The sequence below is a fragment of the Triticum aestivum genome, chromosome 4A, assembly GCF_018294505.1.
Source record: "Triticum aestivum cultivar Chinese Spring chromosome 4A, IWGSC CS RefSeq v2.1, whole genome shotgun sequence".
NCBI lineage: Eukaryota > Viridiplantae > Streptophyta > Magnoliopsida > Poales > Poaceae > Triticum > Triticum aestivum.
The window spans coordinates 597,418,211-597,439,654 of NC_057803.1; the positions used below are offsets into that span (position 1 = coordinate 597,418,211).

Sequence of the window (21,444 nt, forward strand, 5' to 3'; positions counted from 1 at the left end):
TAATGATGTTAATTCTGTGTTCTGGAAAACAACCCTTATGATGTGCTTGCGATGCTTAGATGCAGGGGATATGTCCAAAGTACGTCTTGACCGGTACGCACCCTACATCAAAAGTCATTTGAATCGTCCCACCGATGGCCCTTACCGTCGCCCGAGGTTATCTCGGTTATTAAGAATAAATATTCAGACACATGCATTGGGCGTTTAATGATTAAACCCCGTTCGTTCGCAAGAAGATACCTACAGTATATGCAATTACGCCATGCATAAGCATGGTCATAAAAACTGTAATTTAACTAACACACAATTATAAGTTATTCACCATGCATGCGATGTTATCTTTTATCGAGAGTTGCCACTCGTGAAATTATGAATCATGTTCCATTCACGTTAATTGCTTTCAACCTCGGTGAATTCACTTTAATTCTCACTTCAAATTTGATCTTTATTTTTCTGGGTACATTAATCAATTCCTACTACTAGTTGAATAATCTTTGTAACTAGCAAGGCTAGTGAGACCGTCAGTCTCACTGGCTTCGTTGGGCACCAAGACAAGTATTGTAGCTATGTGTAGGTACCGATAATTGCTCGTTTTTCAAGCTTTTACTAGTTTGGTAAACTTTAAGGTCGCCCACATGAGGAAAATTGCTACTTGCTCATCACCACCACAATCATGTCAGCATGTTCGTCGTTATTGATGTCTAAATCCGACGAATCAATTAACTCCTTGAACATGTAGTCATCAACCTCATTGTAGTCAAACTCTTCGTCCAACGAATACATCATTTGCCCAAAAATGAGCAAAAGAATATAGAAAATCCACTTCAACATTTCGTCAAACATATGTCGGGCTAGTTGTATGGCCAACAGAGCAGGATGTACCGGGGCGTAGTCTGGGGCAGTGAAGGATGCCCGGAGAGACGGGAGAAGTGGCGGCGGCGATGTGTGTTGTGGATAGTGGCGGGGCTAGGGTGGAGACACCGCCGAAGCTATGCAAAGGGTGAAGCGGTGGAAAGGGTGGGTCGGTCGAGGTTGGGGATGGTTTGCATGGATTTGGGGTTGGTCCCTCCGGTCAACGTGGCAGCCGCGTCTGGGTGTGTCTGGGTTGCCCATACCCACATCATATGTGAGCTAGATTTGAGGGGTGCCGGACAACCCGAACATATCGGCTAAGTTTGGGGGTCTAATCGGGTGACTGTTTTGGTCCGGACAGTACTGTTTGGTCTGTCCACCGGGCGTTTGGGAGGGAAGTGGGGTACAATGAGTAGAGAGCGAAGCTCCATTTCGTAAAGCATTTTTGGTTTTAAAGTATCTACAACCACAATGTCCAAATTTGAACCCCTATATTCAGTGCCTGCCTATATTCCATGGACAATGCCCATCACCTCTCGTTTCTCCACGTCCGTGGCCATCCTCCTCATATCCGAACCCCAAATCCATGCAACCCAATGCAACATGATCAAAAGAGTACGTAGATAAATTCAACATAGCCTAGATCATAGATCATACACAGCAAGTTTAATTACAAAAACTAGACATGAGATAGCAAGTTAACGAAAGATTGGACACACCAAGTTCATCGAAACACCACAATAGATAAAAGATGGAGCGAGGGGGCGTTAGCCCTCGCCGGTTCCTTCCCCTCGGGGTCTTCGGAGCAGCAATAGTACTCCTCGACATAGGCGTCGACGGCTGAAGGGGCGTCATCGTCGTGGTGACAGATATATGGGCTGGGTTTGAGGCGTGGCAAACAACCCGAACATTCGGACCAGTATGAAGGGTTTGATCGGTTGCGGGTTCTGGGTCAATGACCGGTGGGGCCCAAACACAGAACCCGACGTGGCGGTCAAACCCTTGACTGACCTGACCGGACCGGACCGGACGCCGTCTGGTCTGCTGCGCGCGGCTGCCGTCGTCGACCTGTAGCGTAGCGTAGCTGCGCCCGTGGCCGCCTTAAATGCCCCGAGCTGCCGACCGCGACCCGCCCCGGCCGGAGCGGCCCGGCATCCACCGGTAGGTGCATGCATGCACGCCGTCTCCGATGGAGCTGGCTGCTCCGTTCATTAATGGCGGCCGGCCGATCGAGGCGGGCAGAGTAGATCAGTGGCGTAAAGCGCTCCCTGCCAAACGCAACGCCTCCGTGAGCGTGCGACCGCCAGCCTCGTGAGCCGCGCTGCCTGCTCCCCGCAGTAATGGCGGCCGATCGACGTAGGAGTAGGCCGGCAGTCAACCACGATCGGCCGCCCAAACACACTACTGGAATCTACGCCATTTGGAAGCTGCTTAGCGGCACATGTCGGATGATGCCGATGCTGATCTCCTTGTCGATCTGGTAAAAAAATCAAAAATGTGTGATGCTGATCTCGTTGTTGATTCAATCGGAGCCATGAAAGTCAAATCGCCGTATGATTTGATGAACTATCGACGTCGGGAAAGGGACGGGATCTTTGTCAACTGTTTTGTTTTGTGTGTTCGGCAGAGGGAGAATCACGGCGACCGGAGGTCGGAGTACATACATACATACATACAGCTAAGCTAGTAATAACAACTTGGCGGGGCGGTCACCGGCGGTAGCACTGCATGTGGAGGAAGAAGCCGGCGGGGGGCTGGCCCTGGCTGGCCAGCTCCTCGTCCATCCACACCCGCCCGCCGTCCGCCGGCCCGGGTCCGCGCGCCTTCACCATGAACTGCGCCGCGCCGAGCCCCCCGGCGAACCACCAGTCGTGCACGTCCCACATCACCTCCACCACGGCGCCGTCGCCCAGCACGGCCGTGCGGTTGCCGCGGAAGTTCCACCCCACGCGCCGCGCCTCCACGATGCTCTTCCCGTCCACGCTCACCGCCACCTCCCCGTCCACGTGCTCGCCCGACGAGGAGGACGTCCTCCGCCGGTCGCCGCGGCAGCGCACCGTCACCTCGTGCTCCGCCCCGCCGTCCCGGAACCGGCACCGCGTGCTGTGCGCCACCGACGCCGCCTCCGCGGACGACGGCGCGCGGAGCTGCTCGCGCCGGCTCACCAGGGCCGCGAAGGGGCGCGGCGACGCGGCGCCGAAGCGGCGGGACAGCTCCTCCCGCGCGGCCCCGCGGCCGAGGAGCAGCGCGAGCTCCGCGTCGGCCACCACGGCGAGGTGGTACTCCCCGCCGCAGGGCTCCGGCGAGGCCGCCGCGTACTTGGCCTCCGACGTGTCCCAGTGGACGGCCACCGCCGTGCCGCCCTCCGTGACGAAGGCCCGGCTCCCGCGCCTCTTGTGCATCAGGTGCACGACCCGCTGCTGCGCGGTAGCCGTGGCCGCGGGCTTCACCGCCGACCTCCGCGGGGTTGCGGACGACGGGGGGAGCGTCGGCTTCGAGTTGCTGGAGGCCTCGGCCTGGACTTCCTCGACGGCGACGGAGAGCCCGGTGGCCCCGGCGGCAGCGGCGTCGGCGACGGGGGTGCTGGTGACCACGGAGCGGCGGGTCCAGGTGACGGTGACGAGCAGGTCCTTGCGCGAGGCGAGCGCGAGCCGGTAGACGCAGGCGGTGGCGGCCTGGAGCGAGCGGTCGAGGCGGTCGGCGGAGGAGCCCGGCTCGGCGACGGCGAGGGTGGTGACCGCGCCGTCGCGGAAGCAGGAGAAGTCCTTCCGCATGGCCGGAGGCTAGCACTCGCACGGCAAGAAGAGGGCGAATGCGTAGGGTAGGTGGGTAGCTAGGAGAAAATCTCACGACCGTCAACCGTCGTCGTCTACCTAGGAGAGTACGCGTAGCGTACTATAAAGGGGGGCGGGAAGGAAAGCTGCCGGCGGCAATTTATGAGCACGAGCGGCCGGCCGGCGGAAGACGACGGTCCGGTCCGGTGTTTATTGATTAGAGGCAGCCAGCGAACGAGCAAGGGAATTTCCATGACATTAACAGTGTCCTAGTACGTACTACCCCATGATCTCTCAACGTCAAAGGGACTGCTGCACATGTCATGGCTAGTACCAAACTAGTACTCCCTAGTTAGCTTCGAAAACGATCTTATATTATGTGACGGAGGAATTTCGAGGGCTTAACTGATATCTACTCTAGCAGATTTCTCAAATTTTTAGTTTCTAAAAGATGTATGTGTCCATGTTTGCTCTCTAGCCTATTTTTAATTGTTGAAAATGGTGATGTATTCTTAGAAAAGGAAAAAGTGGGGAGACTACTGACTGTGGCGCACTGTCGATTGGCCCAACTCCGTCTATAGAACCCGACGCCGCCTCCCAAAACCTTAGCCCACGCCGCCGTGCATCCATTTTCGTCGATGTCACCCCTGATTCGGGCATACCCGCCACCGATTCGGGCCGCCGCCGCCGCCTTTATCAAGCTTGAGGTCACGACCACGGTCAAGCTCCACCATCTCCCGAGCCAAACACCACCTCCCGCAGATCACGCGATGCCCTTCCCACCGTCTTCTTTGACTTCGACACCGCGTCTCCCTGAGTCGCTCCCGCCGCATCTTCCCTGACACTACCGTCGCCCCAAGTTTCGTTCTTGGTTGCAGCTTCGAGCCCCAGCGGCATCTACCCGAGCTCCCCCGCCAACATCGCAACAGTCGTCGCCACCGAAGTACCATGACGTCTGTTACCAGTTGTGGGGCAAGTTTGTGACGGAGCTATGCAATGTCGCAGTGGGCCGCGTGTAGCGAGGCATATCTGCCACCACAGAGGAAGTGGTGCACGCCTAAGCCGTTATTGTGTGCCGCTTTCGTGGGCGCGAGTGAGTCTTAACCTCCCTGCCGCCACTGTGGCAGTGGTCGATCTCGCTCCTCGTGTCATTTGGACCGCCTCCCGGGATTAGGAGAAAGAGCACCGAAATGCTGATGCGCTGCTCGTGGCCGAACGCACCGATGTCGAGTTGCTCACCAAGCTCCTGAAGGAGGACCCGGAGGTCCTCGCCAATAACCAAGCCTTCTTTGTAGTCAATGGCGGAGGAGTGCACGATCGACTGGTTGATGAACTCGCCGATGAGGAACTCGAACTTCTGAAAGTAGCTTAAGGGCAACGGCAAGTAGAGTTAGGACCTAGTTAAATGTTTATGCGGTCTTGATGTAGTAGGCAATGGACAATTTAATTATACTATGTGTGATGTTAATGTGGCACCGCTGTCGAATTTTTCAATGAACTTGTTTAAATTCGTGTACGAAAATTTGTAGGGATTAAGTTATAGGAACTCCACTAGATGAAGAGAAACTTATATCCTAAAAAGTACTCCTTCTGTCCTAAAATGATCTTATATTTGTGGGGCACGTTTTGAGATTTTAGGATAGGGGGCCTGCTAGATATGGTGTTCGTTAGTTTTTGTTTTTTGGAAAAGGATGGTGTTCGTTAGTAGTTAGTTAGTTAGTTAGTAATGAATTGGCATGCGGCGGCTTTGATTTGATTTGATTTGGCCTAACCGAATTGAATGGAGGACGGCTGTGCCTGCTCTGAATTCTTCTAAATAGAGGGTAGGTTCTCATTTGGATCAGTGACACGGATGATATGATGGTGATAGTAATTAATCTCCGGCCTGCCCGTGTGTGAGACTCGGTCCGTCAGTCGCGAGCTCTGTTACGTGCAGACGCACCAGACTTTTGTGTGACCGGAGACGGAGACCGGCTGCTTCTTCTTCTTCTTCTTCCTCTGCGATTTGGGAATTCTGTCAAAGTTTTCCATATGCATGCATGGGACTGCGGTCCTCTAGCGAACTTAAGCCGGCTGACTTTGGAGTATACGACACGGTACCATGATAAATTTGATCCTTAGCAACTCCAAAGCGCCGACCCATTTTGTCCGTGCCTGTCTATTTGGGTCGGCACGGACAGAAAAATCGGTCCAACGCGCCGACTCAAACGGATGCGCGTCCACTTTTCGTCCGCTTGCCGACCCATTTCTGACCCAATATTAAGCCACATTTGCGTCGGCGCTGACACGAGACGGACGCGCGCCAACTACCCCCCCCCCCCCCCCGGCCCGTTAATCGGTGGCAAATCGTTCATCATTTTCCTAAAACCCTCCCGCCCGCTCGTGCTCTGGGCCGCTTGCCATGGATGACGCCCTCAATGTCGTCGCCGGCCTCACCTCCCTCGCCTCGTCCGGCATCACCTCTGCCCCCTCCGGCAAAGGCAAGCCCTGCACCCCCGCAAGACCGCCGCGACGCCCAAGAAGAAGAAGCAGCTGACGCCCGAGGAGCGGGCCCAGGAGTAGGCCAAGAGGAAGGGCCGGAGACACGCGACCGGCGCAAGAAACGAAGCATCGGCCGCCGTCGCCCTCACCGTCGCCGCGCAACTGGAGAAAACCAACGCAGGCATGATCTATGGTCACGCGCCTTTTCAAATTTGTGCGCGAACATCAAATGGGTCACGGGCATTGGGCGCACAACCGACCCAAAAGAAAAATAGAGCGGACACCGAGCGGGCGGTCGATCCAAACGGACAAAATCACCGTCCGTTGAATCGGCGCGTTGGAGTTGCTCTTAGAATATCTCCAGTTGCAATGGGTTAATTTTGTCTCATATATACTCCAGACGTGTCCGTGGTGGACAGGAACCTGTTTGTTTGCTCGGACAAGGACGCACCCATTTCCTCTTTCCCATTTGTTCGGCTAATATTTTTATTGTTTCCTTTTCTTTAACTGAATTTATTCAAAAATTTGTCTCATATATACTCCGGACGTGTCCGTGGTTAATCTCTTTTTTATTGTTTCCTTTTCTTTAACTGAATTCGTTCAAAATTAGAACGATATGGATTGAACGTAGAAATAAGTAGTTGAAACTAGAAAGTGCGCAATTAAAATATAAATATTATTTGAAGTATGCTGTTCAAACATAAAACTCAAACAGCATCACAAGTCTAATGGTTTCAGTGATGATCCACGTATGTTTCACATGATCATTGAGTGATCATTAAATGGTTGTACATGCATCCATTGATCTTGAAATTGTTGATCGTTTCTTGGAGGTTGACCGCATGCTGTGCCTCTTGTTCGCGGGGGGGGGGGGGGGGGGGGGGGGCTCCAGATTTTTCGAAATCCGAAGTATGAAAAACCAACCCATCACAAAGTCTTCTAAACAATTGAGGAGCTAAAGATCCAAAGCATGATGAACCCATCGTCCTCATCCTTCACAATCATGTCGTGCATAATCATGTATGCAGTCATCACCTCCCATGGTGTTTTGGGATCCTATATATTCGTAGCTCCAGAGTAATACCCTAATGCTTGGAGGAATCTATATGCCCTCTTCACATCCTTCCTTGCACCTTCTTACATTCGGGCAAAGAGACATTGTTTGTACCTTGGGGCTCAGAGTTAGTCTTCACAATAGCCGCCCACTGATCAAGACAGATGCCATCGACAAGGTACTACTCCATGGTGTAATCATGCTTTGTTGATGGTGTAGTTGTACGTCGGAGCGTCCCATCACAAAGTCTTCTAAACAACAAAGGTCGTTGAAGCATGTTGGTGTCGTTGTGAGAGCCTGGCTTGCCAAATAAAGAGTGCCAAATCCACAAGTCTTCGATGCAACTTCTTTGAGTATGATGGTGGCCTATTTGATGTCTTTGATTTAACTGCTTCCAGTTATGAGATCTCGACATGGTAAACCTACCGGGAAGGTCTTACACCCCCATGCATGCAATTGACTGGAATGAGAATACCAAGAAAACCTCTTGCTACTATAGTTGCCAAAAGTTTTTTCGAGTCCATGGCATTGGTTCTCTCAAGTACTCATCACCAAACACCTTCACCATGAAAGTGTCAATATACTCACCATTGTGTCAAGGCATGTGCTCTCTCCCACCCGAACATAGTCATCAATGGCATCCACAATTGTACCATATGCAAGCATCCTCGTAGAAGCTGTGCATTTCTGGAGAGGAGAGAGTGCTCCAATGCAATCCTTTCTCGCCATGAAGGATCATATTCCTTCATCCTACCATGCACAAGAATAAAGGCGTGTAAATATGGTAGCGATGCCAAAAGAAGCCCACATGACATGTCGGCTTGGCTCTAAAGTAGTCGACATAGAGATCTCCATGACCACCATTTATCATATTTAGGACAACAGTTATCCCACCCGAAGAAGTTGAGAACATGCTCTTTTCTTTCTCCATTTTTTGATATGCTCATCCTTATCATCAACTCATCATCGTCGTAGTTGTCGTCTGATGACAACGGATTGAAGAACTCCTTGTAAATAAACTCATCAACCTCCGCGTAAACAAACTCATCCTCAAACGAATCCATCATGACCCTACAAATGTACAAGGAAAAACTAAAAATAGCTTGAAAATCTTATCAAACACATGTTGGGCGAGGTGCACGTCGGGCGGACTATGATATTCTGGGTGGCGTCGAGGGCGGCGATGACACCTGGGCCGGACGGGTGACAACGATGGAGCTCCTAGTTAAGCCAGATGGGGGATGGCGATGAACTTCGGGTTGGATTGGACGAGGGACGACAACGGCGTCGGGAAGAGGGCAAGACAGTGGGAACAATTTGGACGGAGACAAAACAAAAGACAAGTGTTTGTAGGGAACAACTTGAACAGAGATAAAAACTTGAGAGACTCTCGGGTCTAACATGGCAGACTGTCCGAATGGCCCAAGATTCGCCCCACATATGACCTGAGTTTAGTTGCATTTATAATTGTGCGCAGTGCCCAACCATATGAAAAAATTGAATAAATGTTTGGGATTAGCAAAAAAATTATGAACTTCAAAGCATGTTCCCTATTTTGTATTGTCTTTTTCCAAAATTTTGCACACAATAAAAAATTGTTCCTGATTTTCAAAATATGTTCTGAGTTTCCGGATCTAAAAAAATGTTCACCAAAATTTTAAATTGTTCAAAAATTTCAAAAATATCAATATATTTAAATTATTAATGAATTAAAAATATGTTCACAAATTTAGAAAATGGTTTGAATTTCTAAAACTCTGATTTGAAAACATTTGGCGAATTAAATATGTTCATGAATATGTAAAATAGTTCCCAACTTGCATAAAATGTTGAATTAAAAAATGATAGGTAAATTTCAATAAAATTTCGAAAATTCAGAAACAATTCACGGATGTTTTCAGGAATATTGTTTGAGGAATTGAAAAAATGTTCATTATTCAAAAATGGGCATAAATTTCAGTAAATATTTGTGAGTTTGAGAAAGGTACACAAATTTCAAATGTTCATGAATTCATAAAAAAATCACGAATTTGAAAAATATTCATGAGTTTGAAAATTGTTCACATATTTATAAAAATCATGGAGACGAAGATTCTTCTCGATTTTTGAAATATTTTATGAAGTTCCAATTTGTTCATGATTGTTGATAACTTTCATGAATTTAAGAATTGCTCATTACTTTAAAAAAGTTCATGATTTTGAAAAGTCAAAGATTTGAAAAGGAAGAAATATAAAAAGGTAAAAAAAAGAGAAAACAGGCAAAAAAAGAGAATCACACTGACCACATACCGCGGGCGGGTGTGTGTGTGTTTGATCGCTATTCCCCGGCCTGAGCGGGGAATCGGTTCCCCGTACCTCTTGGCTAAGAAGCGTACGTGAACGAGAGAGCTCACACTTTGTGGGGCGTGCGGCCCAGAGCTGGTCATTGGTGCGAAACATGGGCCGTAATGCACAGTCACAGCCCAGCCCAACCCGATGCTTAGGGCCCTTTCAGATGATAAATTCTATTTGTCTCAAAAAAAGATGATAATTGCTATGAAAAGGATTTTGGGTCTCTCTGCCTGTGCCTCAGGGTCAGTCCGTTACTACTCCCTCTGGTCCATAGTAACTGTCATAGTTTTGAACTAAGGTTGATCTAACCTTAGTTTTAAACTCTACCACTTATTTTGGATTAAAGAGAGTATTATAAAAGTAATAACTAGAATAACTAGACTTGGCTATGGACATGGAGAGCTCCTATTCTGCGTGTTATGCGTGGAACAAGAGGCAAACGTGTGCCTCTACGCTGGTGAGCTAGCTGCCCGTCACCTGGTTTTGACGATCCTTTGTAAATTTTGCTCAGGTAGTACGAAATGCTCGACCGCCGGTAACTGATGAGTGGTGCACGAACTTTTTTTTAGTTGGCCATGCTCAGTATTGCAATGTTTTCTAATTTTTTAGAAGATAATATTATTTTCACACGAATTTCAAAAATGTTGAGGATTTCTAAAATATAGTCATAAATGTAAAAACTATTTGCAAGAATTAATTATTTTCATCAATTTGAAAAACATTTTATAATTTTAAAAAAATCTCACACAATTATAAAATGCTCATAAAACTTTATAAATGTTCACAAATTTTTAAAAATGCCGAATTTTCAAAGTGATGATATTTTAGAAAATATTAATGAACTTCAAAATATGCAAACAATTATAGAAAAGCCCATGGAAAGTAAGGAATGATGATTTATACAATTGTTCAAGGGTTTTAGAAAAGGTTCATGAATTTTAAGATCATAATAAAATAAAAGGGAAACAAACATAAACAAAAAGGAAGAAATAAAAAAGGATAATGAAAAAAGAAAGGGAAAATGAACAAAATATAGAAATAAAAGGATACAAAATATAAAGGTGACATAAACAGAAAATGGAAGAAAAAACAAGTAATTCCCCCAAAATGGAAGAAAACCCAACCAGAAAGCTACAGAAAACCAGAAACAACTAATCCTATATACCTAAGAAGTTCATCCCCACTACCTTATTTATATCAACATGCACACATGCCACATCATCTACTCCACTACATTTATTTCTTCAAACATGCATGCATGTAAATGCTACCTATACTAATTCCCTCACCATGAACACATACCACTTTATCAACTCCACTACTTTTATTTCTCTCAACATGCATGAGAGATACAACTTAATATTTATTTTGTAGTAATATATAATCAAATAAAAAATGTATTTTAAATCTTTAGTGCCATATTCAAATGCATGGAAACAAAATAACAAAAATAATATATCACAACCAATTCCCCCATGTTCCTGCTGCAACGCGTGGGGTGTCGTCTAGTATAAGAAAAGGAATCAGCGAACCAACTCTTGCTAGCGACACGAGTGAAATGGAAGTGGGCCTGGCCTAGAATGATCAGAGAGGGCGCATGTTTGTTTTAATGTAAATCCCAAAATTTGAAAAACAATCACTAATTTATAATGTTACTGTGAATTTCCGAAAATGATTATTTAGTAGTACTTCTGAAATGTCTGTGTATTTTATAATATGTTCACAAAATTTTAAAATGTTCATCGAAAGTAAAGAATGCTGGATTATAATTTCTTTTTGTAAAATATCCTGAATATTTTAGATATAATAAAATGAGAAAGGAACCACACAAAAATGCCACTAAGAAATAAGAAACAAAATAAAATGAAAATTAAAAAGAAACGTAAAAAATAAATAAAGAAGAAAATAAATAAAAGTATAAAAAATCAAATAGAAAATAAAAGGAAAATTATATATAAAAATAAAAACCAAAATAAGAGATAACAGAAAATTATTTGTTGAGGGGAAAAAATTAACAGAAAACTAGACTGATAAATAAAAATGGTAAATGATAATTAATTCTTGCAAATAGTTTTTACATTTATGACTATATTTTAGAAATCCTCAACATTTTTGAAATTTGTGACAATTTCATAAACTGTTTGACATTCATATATGACAATTGTAAAATTTGCGAAAGATCCGAACGACCAGATCCCTCCCACTCCCGATTCCCTTTCCCCCTTTTTTTCTCGTTAACTGCCATCGTAGGCGAAAAATAAAATTGCCACAGCCAGGGTTCGAACTCGAGTCTCCTAGAGAATACATATCACGGGCAACCACCACACCACTACAAGTCTTTTAGTAGAGTAAATGATAATCATCATACTTGACCTATAGAGTGACGTCACCACAATTAAAACACTTTTTTAGCAGTTTGCATGCTTTGTCCATGAAACTAATTTCAAGGCATTATCTTCTTCCATTCGTTTGTCTGCCAATGATAGTACTTTTTTTCTCTGAGCAATTTAGTGGTAGTGATGGAATGAATGAGTTCGAAAACCTTTGATTGTGGTGTCTATGACCATGCACATCACATATTCGATGTTATGCATATCAACCTTTTATGTGAAATTTTCAAGAAAAAGTAATCGTCTAAAGTGGGACTCGAACCAACAACCCCTACGATGTAGCAATGATGTACTGACTAACTCACCATGTCTTGATTGTTGTCCGATAAGTAGAAATATGACAATTAATCTTTTCTTCACTTTTATATGAGCCAAAAAAACATTTTTGGTCTTGTGTTTTTTTGGATTCCTCAAGTTGTCTTGTAGTCTTCCATATACCAAGGGGTTGTATACTTTGTCCATGTAGCCTCGTTGTAAATATCATGACAACTTTACATGAGGGACTTTTTGGGTTGAAATATACCACGGTAACTTCTGTGCAAATGTCATGGTAATTTGTGCACCAGGACCCGATAACTTACGTATAAATGTCATGGTAACTTCGACCGAGGGTGGAAAAATTATTGAAACATCTCCCCGATAATTTATGTGTAAACAACATGTTTTTTTATTCATGGCAACCCTGATAACTTAGGCACAAACACCACGACAACTTTGACCCGAAGGAAAAAAGTTGTCAAAATGTACCCCCAGTAACTTTTGTATAAACATCATGATAATAACTCATCATATACATGATAACTTAGGTACAAACACCATGATAACTTGGACCCCGAGGAAAAATTGTTGAAAAATATAACCTCGATAACGCTTGCGTGAATATCATGGTAATAGAAGCACCACATACCTGATACTTAGGTGAACCGCAAGGGGGGGGGGGATTTGTTGGAAAACATATTCCCGATACTTGTGCAAATAACACGGTATTATACACAATGGAGTTGATAACTCGCTACAAAACCCACTGTAACTTTTGACCCCGGGATAAATGTTTGTTGGAAACATACCCTAATAATTTCTGTGTAAATAACATGGTAATATACATACAACGGAGTTGATAACTTACTTAATCTAGATGTGGTAACTTTTTGATCAAGGAAAAATGTTGTTAAAAAATACCTCCAAATAACTCACGTGTAAATAACATGATAATACACGCACATGAGAGCTGATAACTCATATACAAATATCACAGTAATTTTTTGACCGAGTTAATAAAAATTGTTGAAAAACATACCCCGATAATTTTTCCGCAACATGATAATATACACAACAAAGCTGATAACTCACTACAAACATCATAATCACCTTTTGACTCTGGGATAAAAGTTTTTTGAAAACACACCCACGAAAACTTTTCTGTAAGTGACACGGTAACTTATGTATGACAAATGTGATAACTTACGTAGCCCAGATGTGGTAACTTTTGGTCCGAAAAAAAGTTATCGGAATATATCAACATGGGATCTAGTTTCGAAGATCTCGTCGAGAAGATTTTTTTTTGTGAAGACAGTTTTTCAATCGAAGCGACGGTTTAAGCTACAAAACATTTTGAAATTTAAAAAAAAATCTAGGATGACATCAGCTTTTCATCTTTTAGTGCACATATGCATGTAATTAGAGGGAGGAGCGCATGTGAAAGGAAAATTAATTATTTTAATGCATGCATGTATATAATTAGAATGGAATAAGAATAGTTTTTGCCTATTGCTAAAATCCGAACGTTTGGTAGTTATAATAGTCCAAATAAAAAAGTACCAACAGAACATAAAAACAGCGGAACCAACTCGTGCCAGCTACAAAAGATAAATGTAAGTGGACCTAGCCGAAATATGATTGGAGAGGTTGCATGTTTGCTCACCGTATGTGTCACCTTACGCACGGAACAGGAAGGGCATGGACTGGGTGTACTAATGATTTTGGTAAATATCTAACCAACCAAGAGCCAAAGCTTGGTCTTGAACATTTTTTTGTTATAATTTCCTCAAAAAAATGGTAGAGTTGACTTTGTTTATCAGTCAAACATACCCTAGACGAAGGGGCATGAGTAGCTACTCATGGCAACTCAGAGTTGTCTCTGTGAAATAACCTGGTCAGAAGAGGAACGTCAGTCGAGGAGCCATCCAAAGTGTGTACTGTGTAACCAAACCAAGCATAGAGTTTACACACAGCCTGCGGGCATCTATGACACGTAAGTGCATATAGTTGACAGACACACATGACAACAAGTTTCTTTAACAGGGTTATGAGCATGCCCTCCAAACACAGACACTCCTTGAACACGTCTACATGCCAGGAATCACACAGGGCCATCATCTTTTTGCTTCAAATTCTACTACTGAGGACCAATGGCCGCGATCTGCTGCTCCAACTGCACAAAAGAATAACAGGTTAATGACTACGGCCGGTCTACGACTCAGGTCACATGGTTTCACAAATCAGTTACAAGTTGGTCCGCATCTTACTCCAATACTTGTTAAGTTATGATGGGAAACAAAGAAATTCCACTTCTTAGAGCTACCCCATACATCTAGTACAAGTGATGACAAAAATAAGACATACACATTTCAAAGACCTCGACTTAAGTGTATTAGAAAACCGAAAAGTATATCTAGATAAATTTGAACACCAGAAAATTATTCTTTCTTACCCTAAATGAGGATATATGACCAATCTATGGATATATTATGATACTAGTGACAAGTTGGAAGTCAAAAGCCAACGTATGCACAAAAGGTGTTACCCGTATCATGGTGTGGAGCTTGTCGCGCACATCAGAAAACTCATTCGTGACAAGCGCCAATGCCATGAGACACCTGGAATAACGTAAACATGCACATTGTCAAATTCTGGAGACGTCGAGCAAACTGAATGAAAATGGTTCAGAAAATGTAACCCTCTGTTCGAAAAAAAACACACTAGCCATCTAAGAGTTCAGTTGTGCTATCTACAGAAGTCTAGAGACAACAAGTTACAAGATAATAATCAAAGATTAGCACATTCAGGTAATGAACTGAGTTCTACAAATCACGTCATTGCACATGAATTGAAGAAGCAGGTTAGATCTTAAGAATACTAGATTGGTATGAGTTAAATATACGAAATCAGCTCGCCGGGTTTACATGCAAAATTATAAAAATACATAGAGAGGAGAATAATTACTTGTTAATAAATATAAATAAGGTACTGAATATTGACCCTTCTTTACTTTTTGCCTCATAAAACTGACGGAAGCGGTTGCAGGAGAGATTCACTTTCTTAGCACCAACACTGAAAACATACAAGAAGCGCCAATTAGGGAACAAGAAATTTCTCAAACTTATTAAACGCTGCAGCATATCGATATGCATAAGCACACTTGCGATGTCACAATAGCGCAAACGCCACAAGCCACATGCTCATGACGTACACACCCCGCACCGACGGGTCCGAATAGAAACAACGTCATACCAGAAACCAGAAAATGAACATTGGTATTATGTAGAATAGAATATAATAAAGTACTAGATTTTTTTGGAGAACAACAAATTTCTCATGCCATTGGTCGAAATGCAGATTCAGTAACAATAAATTTTCCCACAAAACAAAGTTTTTCTTGCCAAGCTATACCATTTCCATTGGCATGAATGCCGACAACTGTGTTACACGAAAACACAACTAAATTCAGCCATTCTGCATATGGTTATATGCAGTGGCGGAGCTAGGGGGGGACCAGCAGGGGCCCTGGCCCCCCCTATGGCATTGTATAATACGAATGATTTGTACTTAAGGCTAGTTTAGACATGATGTTTAGACAAAATTAGCTTTCTTGGCCCCCTCTAAGTGAGAATCACCATGTTCGGCTCCGTTTAAGCTCCAATCCTGCCTCCGCCCCTGGTTATACGACAGCCGCACACAACACAATTCGTGTTTGTGCCATCACATCTGAATGGAAATGACATTGATGTCGTGGACAAACCCAAAACCCACGGTTTTGTGTTACATAGAATAGAAAATCATTAATACCCGAAATGTTCGCAAAAACCCCGCAAAGAAAAGAAAAGAAATGTTCGCAAAACGGCAATTGTTTTCCTTGCCGAGCTAGAGCATTGACATTGGGCAGTAATACCGGCAATTCTATTACAGGAAACACAACTAAACCCATCTCTTCTAAATATGGTTACATAACAGCCGCAAACGACATGAATAACACGCCCTTGATGTATACACTGCACCGACACACCTGAATAGAAGCAACACCGATACCTTGACATACGAGAAAAACCGCCATTAGGCTGAATAGCATATCATTAATACCAAAGCATCACTTGCAAGGAGAAAAAGTTATCCTAACCGAGTGATAAATTGCCGTTGGCATGGATACTGCCGGTACTTCCGTTACACGAAACAAGAACTAAATTCGGTTCTTCTACTTATGGCTATGCAACAACGAAAACAACATGAACTGCATGCCGATGACAAACACATCTGAATTACACGACATCGACAATTATATAATGGGCCAGGGAAATAAAATGTTTATCATGGCAATCACCTGCCACTGCACCCCTTGAGCTCATCCACCAGTGTGTCCACTGAAGGAAATATGCCCTAGAGGCAATAATAAAGTTATTATTTATTTCCTTATTTCATGATAAATGTTTATTATTCATGCTAGAATTGTATTAACCGGAAACATAATACATGTGTGAATACATAGACAAACAGAGTGTCACTAGTATGCCTCTACTTGACTAGCTCGTTGATCAAAGATGGTTATGTTTTCTAACCATAGACATGAGTTGTCATTTGATTAATGTGATCACATCATTAGGTGAATGATCTGATTGACATGACCTATTCCATTAGCTTAGCACCCGATCGTTTAGTATGTTGCTATTGCTTTCTTCATGACTTATACATGTTTCTATAACTATGAGATTATGCAACTCCCGTTTGCCGGAGGAACACTTTGTGTGCTACCAAACGTCACAACGTAACTGGGTGATTATAAATGAGCTCTACAGGTGTCTCCAAAGGTACATGTTGGGTTGGCGTATTTCGAGATTAGGATTTGTCACTCCGATTGTCGGAGAGGTATCTCTGGGCCCTCTCGGTAATGCACATCACTTAAGCCTTGCAAGCATTGCAACTAATGAGTTAGTTGCGGGATGATGTATTACAGAACGAGTAAAGAGACTTGCCAGTAACGAGATTGAACTAGGTATTGGATACCGAAGATCGAATCTCGGGCAAGTAACATACCGATGACAAAGGGAACAACGTATGTTGTTATGCGGTCTGACCGATAAAGATCTTCGTAGAATATGTAGGAGCCAATATGGGCATCCAGGTCCCGCTATTGGTTATTGACCGGAGACGTGTCTCGGTCATGTCTACATTGTTCTCGAACCCGTAGGGTCTGCACGCTTAAGGTTTCGATGACAGTTATATTATGAGTTTATGAGTTTTGATGTACCGAAGGAGTTCGGAGTCCCAGATGAGATCGGGGACATGACGAGGAGTCTCGAAATGGTCGAGACGTAAAGATTGATATATTGGACGACTATATTCGGACATCGGAAAGGTTCCGAGTGATTCGGGTATTTTTCGAAGTATCGGGTAGTTACGGGAGAAGAAATGGGCCTTGATGGGCTTTAGTGGGAAGAGGAGAAAGGGCCAAGGGGCTGCTGCGCCCCCCTCCCCTCTAGTCCGAATTGGACTAGGGAAAGGGGGGCCGGCCACCTCTCCTTCTCCTCCACTTCCTTCTCCCTTCCTCCCCTCTTGGTGGACTCCTACTAGGACTTGGAGTCCTAGTAGGACTCCACATCCTGGCCGCACCAATTGCCTTGGCCGGCCTCCTCCTCCTCCATCCTTATATACTGAGGCAAGGGGCACCCCAAAGACAGAAGTTGATCCACGTGATCTTATTCTTAGCCGTGTGCGGCGCCCCCTGCCACCATAATCCTCGATAATATTGTAGCGGTGCTTAGGCGAAGCCCTGCAGCAGTAGTGCATCAAGATCGTCACCACGCCGTCGTGCTGACGAAACTCTTCCCCGACACTTTGCTGGATCGGAGTCCGGGGATCGTCATCGAGCTGAACGTGTGCTAAAACTCGGAGGTGCCGTAATTTTGGTGCTTGATCAGCCGGGCCGTGGAGACGTACGACTACATCAACCAAACGCTTCCATTGTCGATCTACAAGGTACGTAGATCACACTCTCCCCTCGTTGCTATGCATCACCATGATCTTGCGTGTGCGTAGGAAAATTTTGAAATTACTACGTTCCCCAACAGTGGTATCAGAGCCAGGTTTTTATAGTTTGATGTTATATGCACGAGTAGAACACAAGTGAGTTGTGGGCGATATAAGTCATACTGCTTACCAGTATGTCATACTTTGGTTCGGCGGTATTGTTGGATGAAGTGGTCCGGACCGACATTACGCGTACGCTTACGCGAGACCGGTTCTCCCGACGTGCTTTGCACATAGGTGGCTTGCGGGGACAGTTTCTCCAATTTTAGTTGAACTGAGTGTGGCTACGCCCGGTCCTTGCGAAGGTTAAAACAGCACCAACTTGACAAACCATCGTTGTGGTTTTTGATGCGTAGGTAAGAACGGTTCTTGCTAAGCCCGTAGCAGCCACGTAAAACTTGCAACAACAAAGTAGAGGACGTCTGACTTGTTTTTGCAGGGCATGTTGTGATGTGATATGGTCAAGACGTGATGAGATATAAGTTGTTGTATGAGATGATCATGTTGTGTTGAAGTTATCAGCAACTGGCAAAATCCTTATGGTTGTCTCTCTATTGCATAAGATGCAAGCGTCCAATAATTGCTTTACTTTATCGCTATGCGATAGCAATAGTTGCAAGAGCAATTGTTGGCAAGACGACCACGTGACGACACATTGATATAGATCAAGATGATATGATCAACATAGCGATGTTCACCAATGAAACTACTCCATCTCACGTGATGATCGGACATGGTTTAGTTGATTTGGATCACGTGATCACTTAGAGGATTAGAGGGATGTCTATCTAAGTGGGAGTTCTTAAGTAATATGATTAATTGAACTTAAATTTATCATGAACTTAGTCCTGGTAGTATTTTGCAAATTATGTTGTAGATCAATAGCTCGCGTTATTGCTTTCATATGTTTATTTTGATATGTTCCTAGAGAAAAATTGTGTTGAAAGATGTTAGTAGCAATGATGCGGATTGGATTCGTGATCTGAGGTTTATCCTCATTGCTGCACAGAGGAATTATGTCCTTGATGCACCGCTAGGTGATAGACCTATTGCAGGAGCAGATGCTGACGTTATGAACGTTTGGCTAGCTAAATATGCTGACTACTTGATAGTTTAGTGCAACATGCTTAAACGGCTTAGAATCGGGACTTCAAAGACATTTTGAACGTCATGGACCATATGAGATGTTCCAGGAGTTGAAGTTAATATTTCAAGCAAATACCCGAGTTGAGAGATATGAAGTCTCCAACAAGTTCTATAGCTAAAAGATGGAGGAGAATCACTCAACTAGTGAGCATGTGCTCAGATTGTCTGGGTACTACAATCGCTTGAATCAAGTGGGAGTTAATCTTCCAGATAAGATAGTGATTGACAGAATTCTCTAGTCACCATCACCAAGTTAGTAGAACTTCATGATGAACTATAGTATGCAAGGGATGACGAAAACGAATCCCGAGCTTTTCATGATGATGAAATCGATGAAGGTAGAAATCAAGAAAGAGCATCAAGTGTTGATGGTTGACAAGATCACTAGTTTCAAGAAAAGGGCAAAGGGAAGAAGGGGAACTTCAAGAAGAACGGCAAGCAAGTTGCTGCTCAAGTGAAGAAGCCCAAGTCTGGTCCTAAGCCTGAGACTAAGTGCTTCTACTGCAAAGGGACTGGTCACTGGAAGCGGAACTGCCCCAAGTATTTGGCGGATAATAAGGATGGCAAAGTGAACAAAAGTATATTTGATATACATGTTATTGATGTGTACTTTACTAGTGTTTATAGCAACCCCTTAGTATTTGATACTGGATCAGTTGCTAAGAGTAGTAACTCGAAACAGGAGTTGCAGAATAATCAGAGACTAGTTAAGGGTGAAGTGACGATGTGTGTTGGAAGTAGTTCCAAGATTGATATGATCATCATCGCACACTCCCCTATACTTTCGGGATTAGTGTTGAACCTAAATAAGTGTTATTTGGTTTTTGCGTTGAGCATGAATATGATTTGATCATGTTTATTGCAATACGGTTATTCATTAAAGTCAGAGAATAATTGTTGTGCTCTTTACATGAATAAAACCTTCGATGGTCATACACCCAATGAAACAAGTTCATTGGATCTCGATCGTAGTGATACACATATTCATAATATTGAAACCAAAAGATGCGAAGTTAATAATGATAGTGCAACTTATTTGTGGCACTGCCGTTTAGGTCATATTGGTGTAAAGCGCATGAAGAAACTCCATGCTGATGGGATTTTGAGATCACTTGATTATGAATCACTTGGTGCTTGCGAACCATGCCTTATGGGCAAGATGACTAAAGACTCCGTTCTCCGAAACATTGGAGCGAGCAACTGACTTATTGGAAATAATACATACTGATGTATGCGATCTGATGAGTGTTGAAGCTCGCGGCGGGTATCGTTATTTTCTGACCTTCACATATGATTTGAGCAGATGTGGGTATATCTGCTTGATGAAACATAAGTCTGAAACATTTGAAAAGTTCAAAGAATTTCAGAGTGAAGTGGAAAATCATCGTGACAAGAAAATAAAAGTTTCTACGATATGATCGCAGAGGTAAAATATTTGAGTTACGAGTTTGGTCTTCAATTAAAATAATGTGAAATAGTTTCACTACTCACGCCACCTGGAACACCATAGTGTAATGGTGTGTCCGAACGTCATAACCGTACTTTATTAGATATAGTGCGATCTATGATGTCTCTTACCGATCTACCACTATCGTTTTGGGGTTATGCATTAGAGACAACTGCATTCACGTTAAATAGGGCACCATCTAAGTCCGTTGAGACGACACAATCTGAACTGTGGTTTGGCAAGAAACCAAAGTTGTCCTTTCTTAAAGTTTGGGGTTGTGATGCTTATATGAAAAAGTTTCATCCTAATAAGCTCAAACCCAAATCGGAGAAATATGTCTTCATAGGATACCCAAAGGAGACTGTTGGGTACACCTTCTATCACAAATCCGAAGACAAGACTTTTGTTGCTAAATTCAGAGTTTTTCTAGAGAAGGAGTTTCTCTCGAAAGAAGTGAGTGGGAGGAAAGTAGAACTTGATGAGGTAACTGTACATGCTCCCTTATTGGAAAGTAGTTCATCACAGAAATCTGTTCCTGTGACTACTATACCAATTAGTGAGGAAGCTAATAATGATGATCATGTAACTTTAGATCAAGTTACTACCAAATCTCGTAGGTAAACCAGAGTGAGATCCGCACCAGAGTGGTACGGTAATCCTGTTCTGGAAGTC

The 21,444-nt window shown here is 43.9% G+C and overlaps 1 protein-coding gene across 1 annotated transcript; it reads right to left on the minus strand.

The window, feature by feature from the left end:
- Positions 1-1,648: 1,648 nt before the first annotated feature.
- LOC123082479 (uncharacterized) lies at positions 1,649-4,018 on the minus strand. Its single transcript, XM_044504807.1, has 2 exons — positions 2,566-4,018; positions 1,649-2,329 (listed from the first exon to the last, which is right to left on the minus strand). The coding sequence occupies exons 1-2, from the start codon at positions 3,624-3,626 to the stop codon at positions 2,284-2,286; spliced, it is 1,107 nt and encodes a 368-aa protein (XP_044360742.1). The 5' UTR covers positions 3,627-4,018; the 3' UTR covers positions 1,649-2,283.
- Between the last annotated feature and the right edge of the window lie 17,426 nt (positions 4,019-21,444).

Coding starts and splice junctions, on each gene's coding strand:
- LOC123082479 (XM_044504807.1), bottom strand. CDS start 3,626: ATGCGGAAGGACTTCTCCTGCTTCCGCGACGGCGCGGTCACCACCCTC. Junction 2,330..2,565: donor CACATGCAGTGCTACCGCCG/GTGACCGCCCCG, acceptor TTTTTTTACCAG/ATCGACAAGGAGATCAGCAT.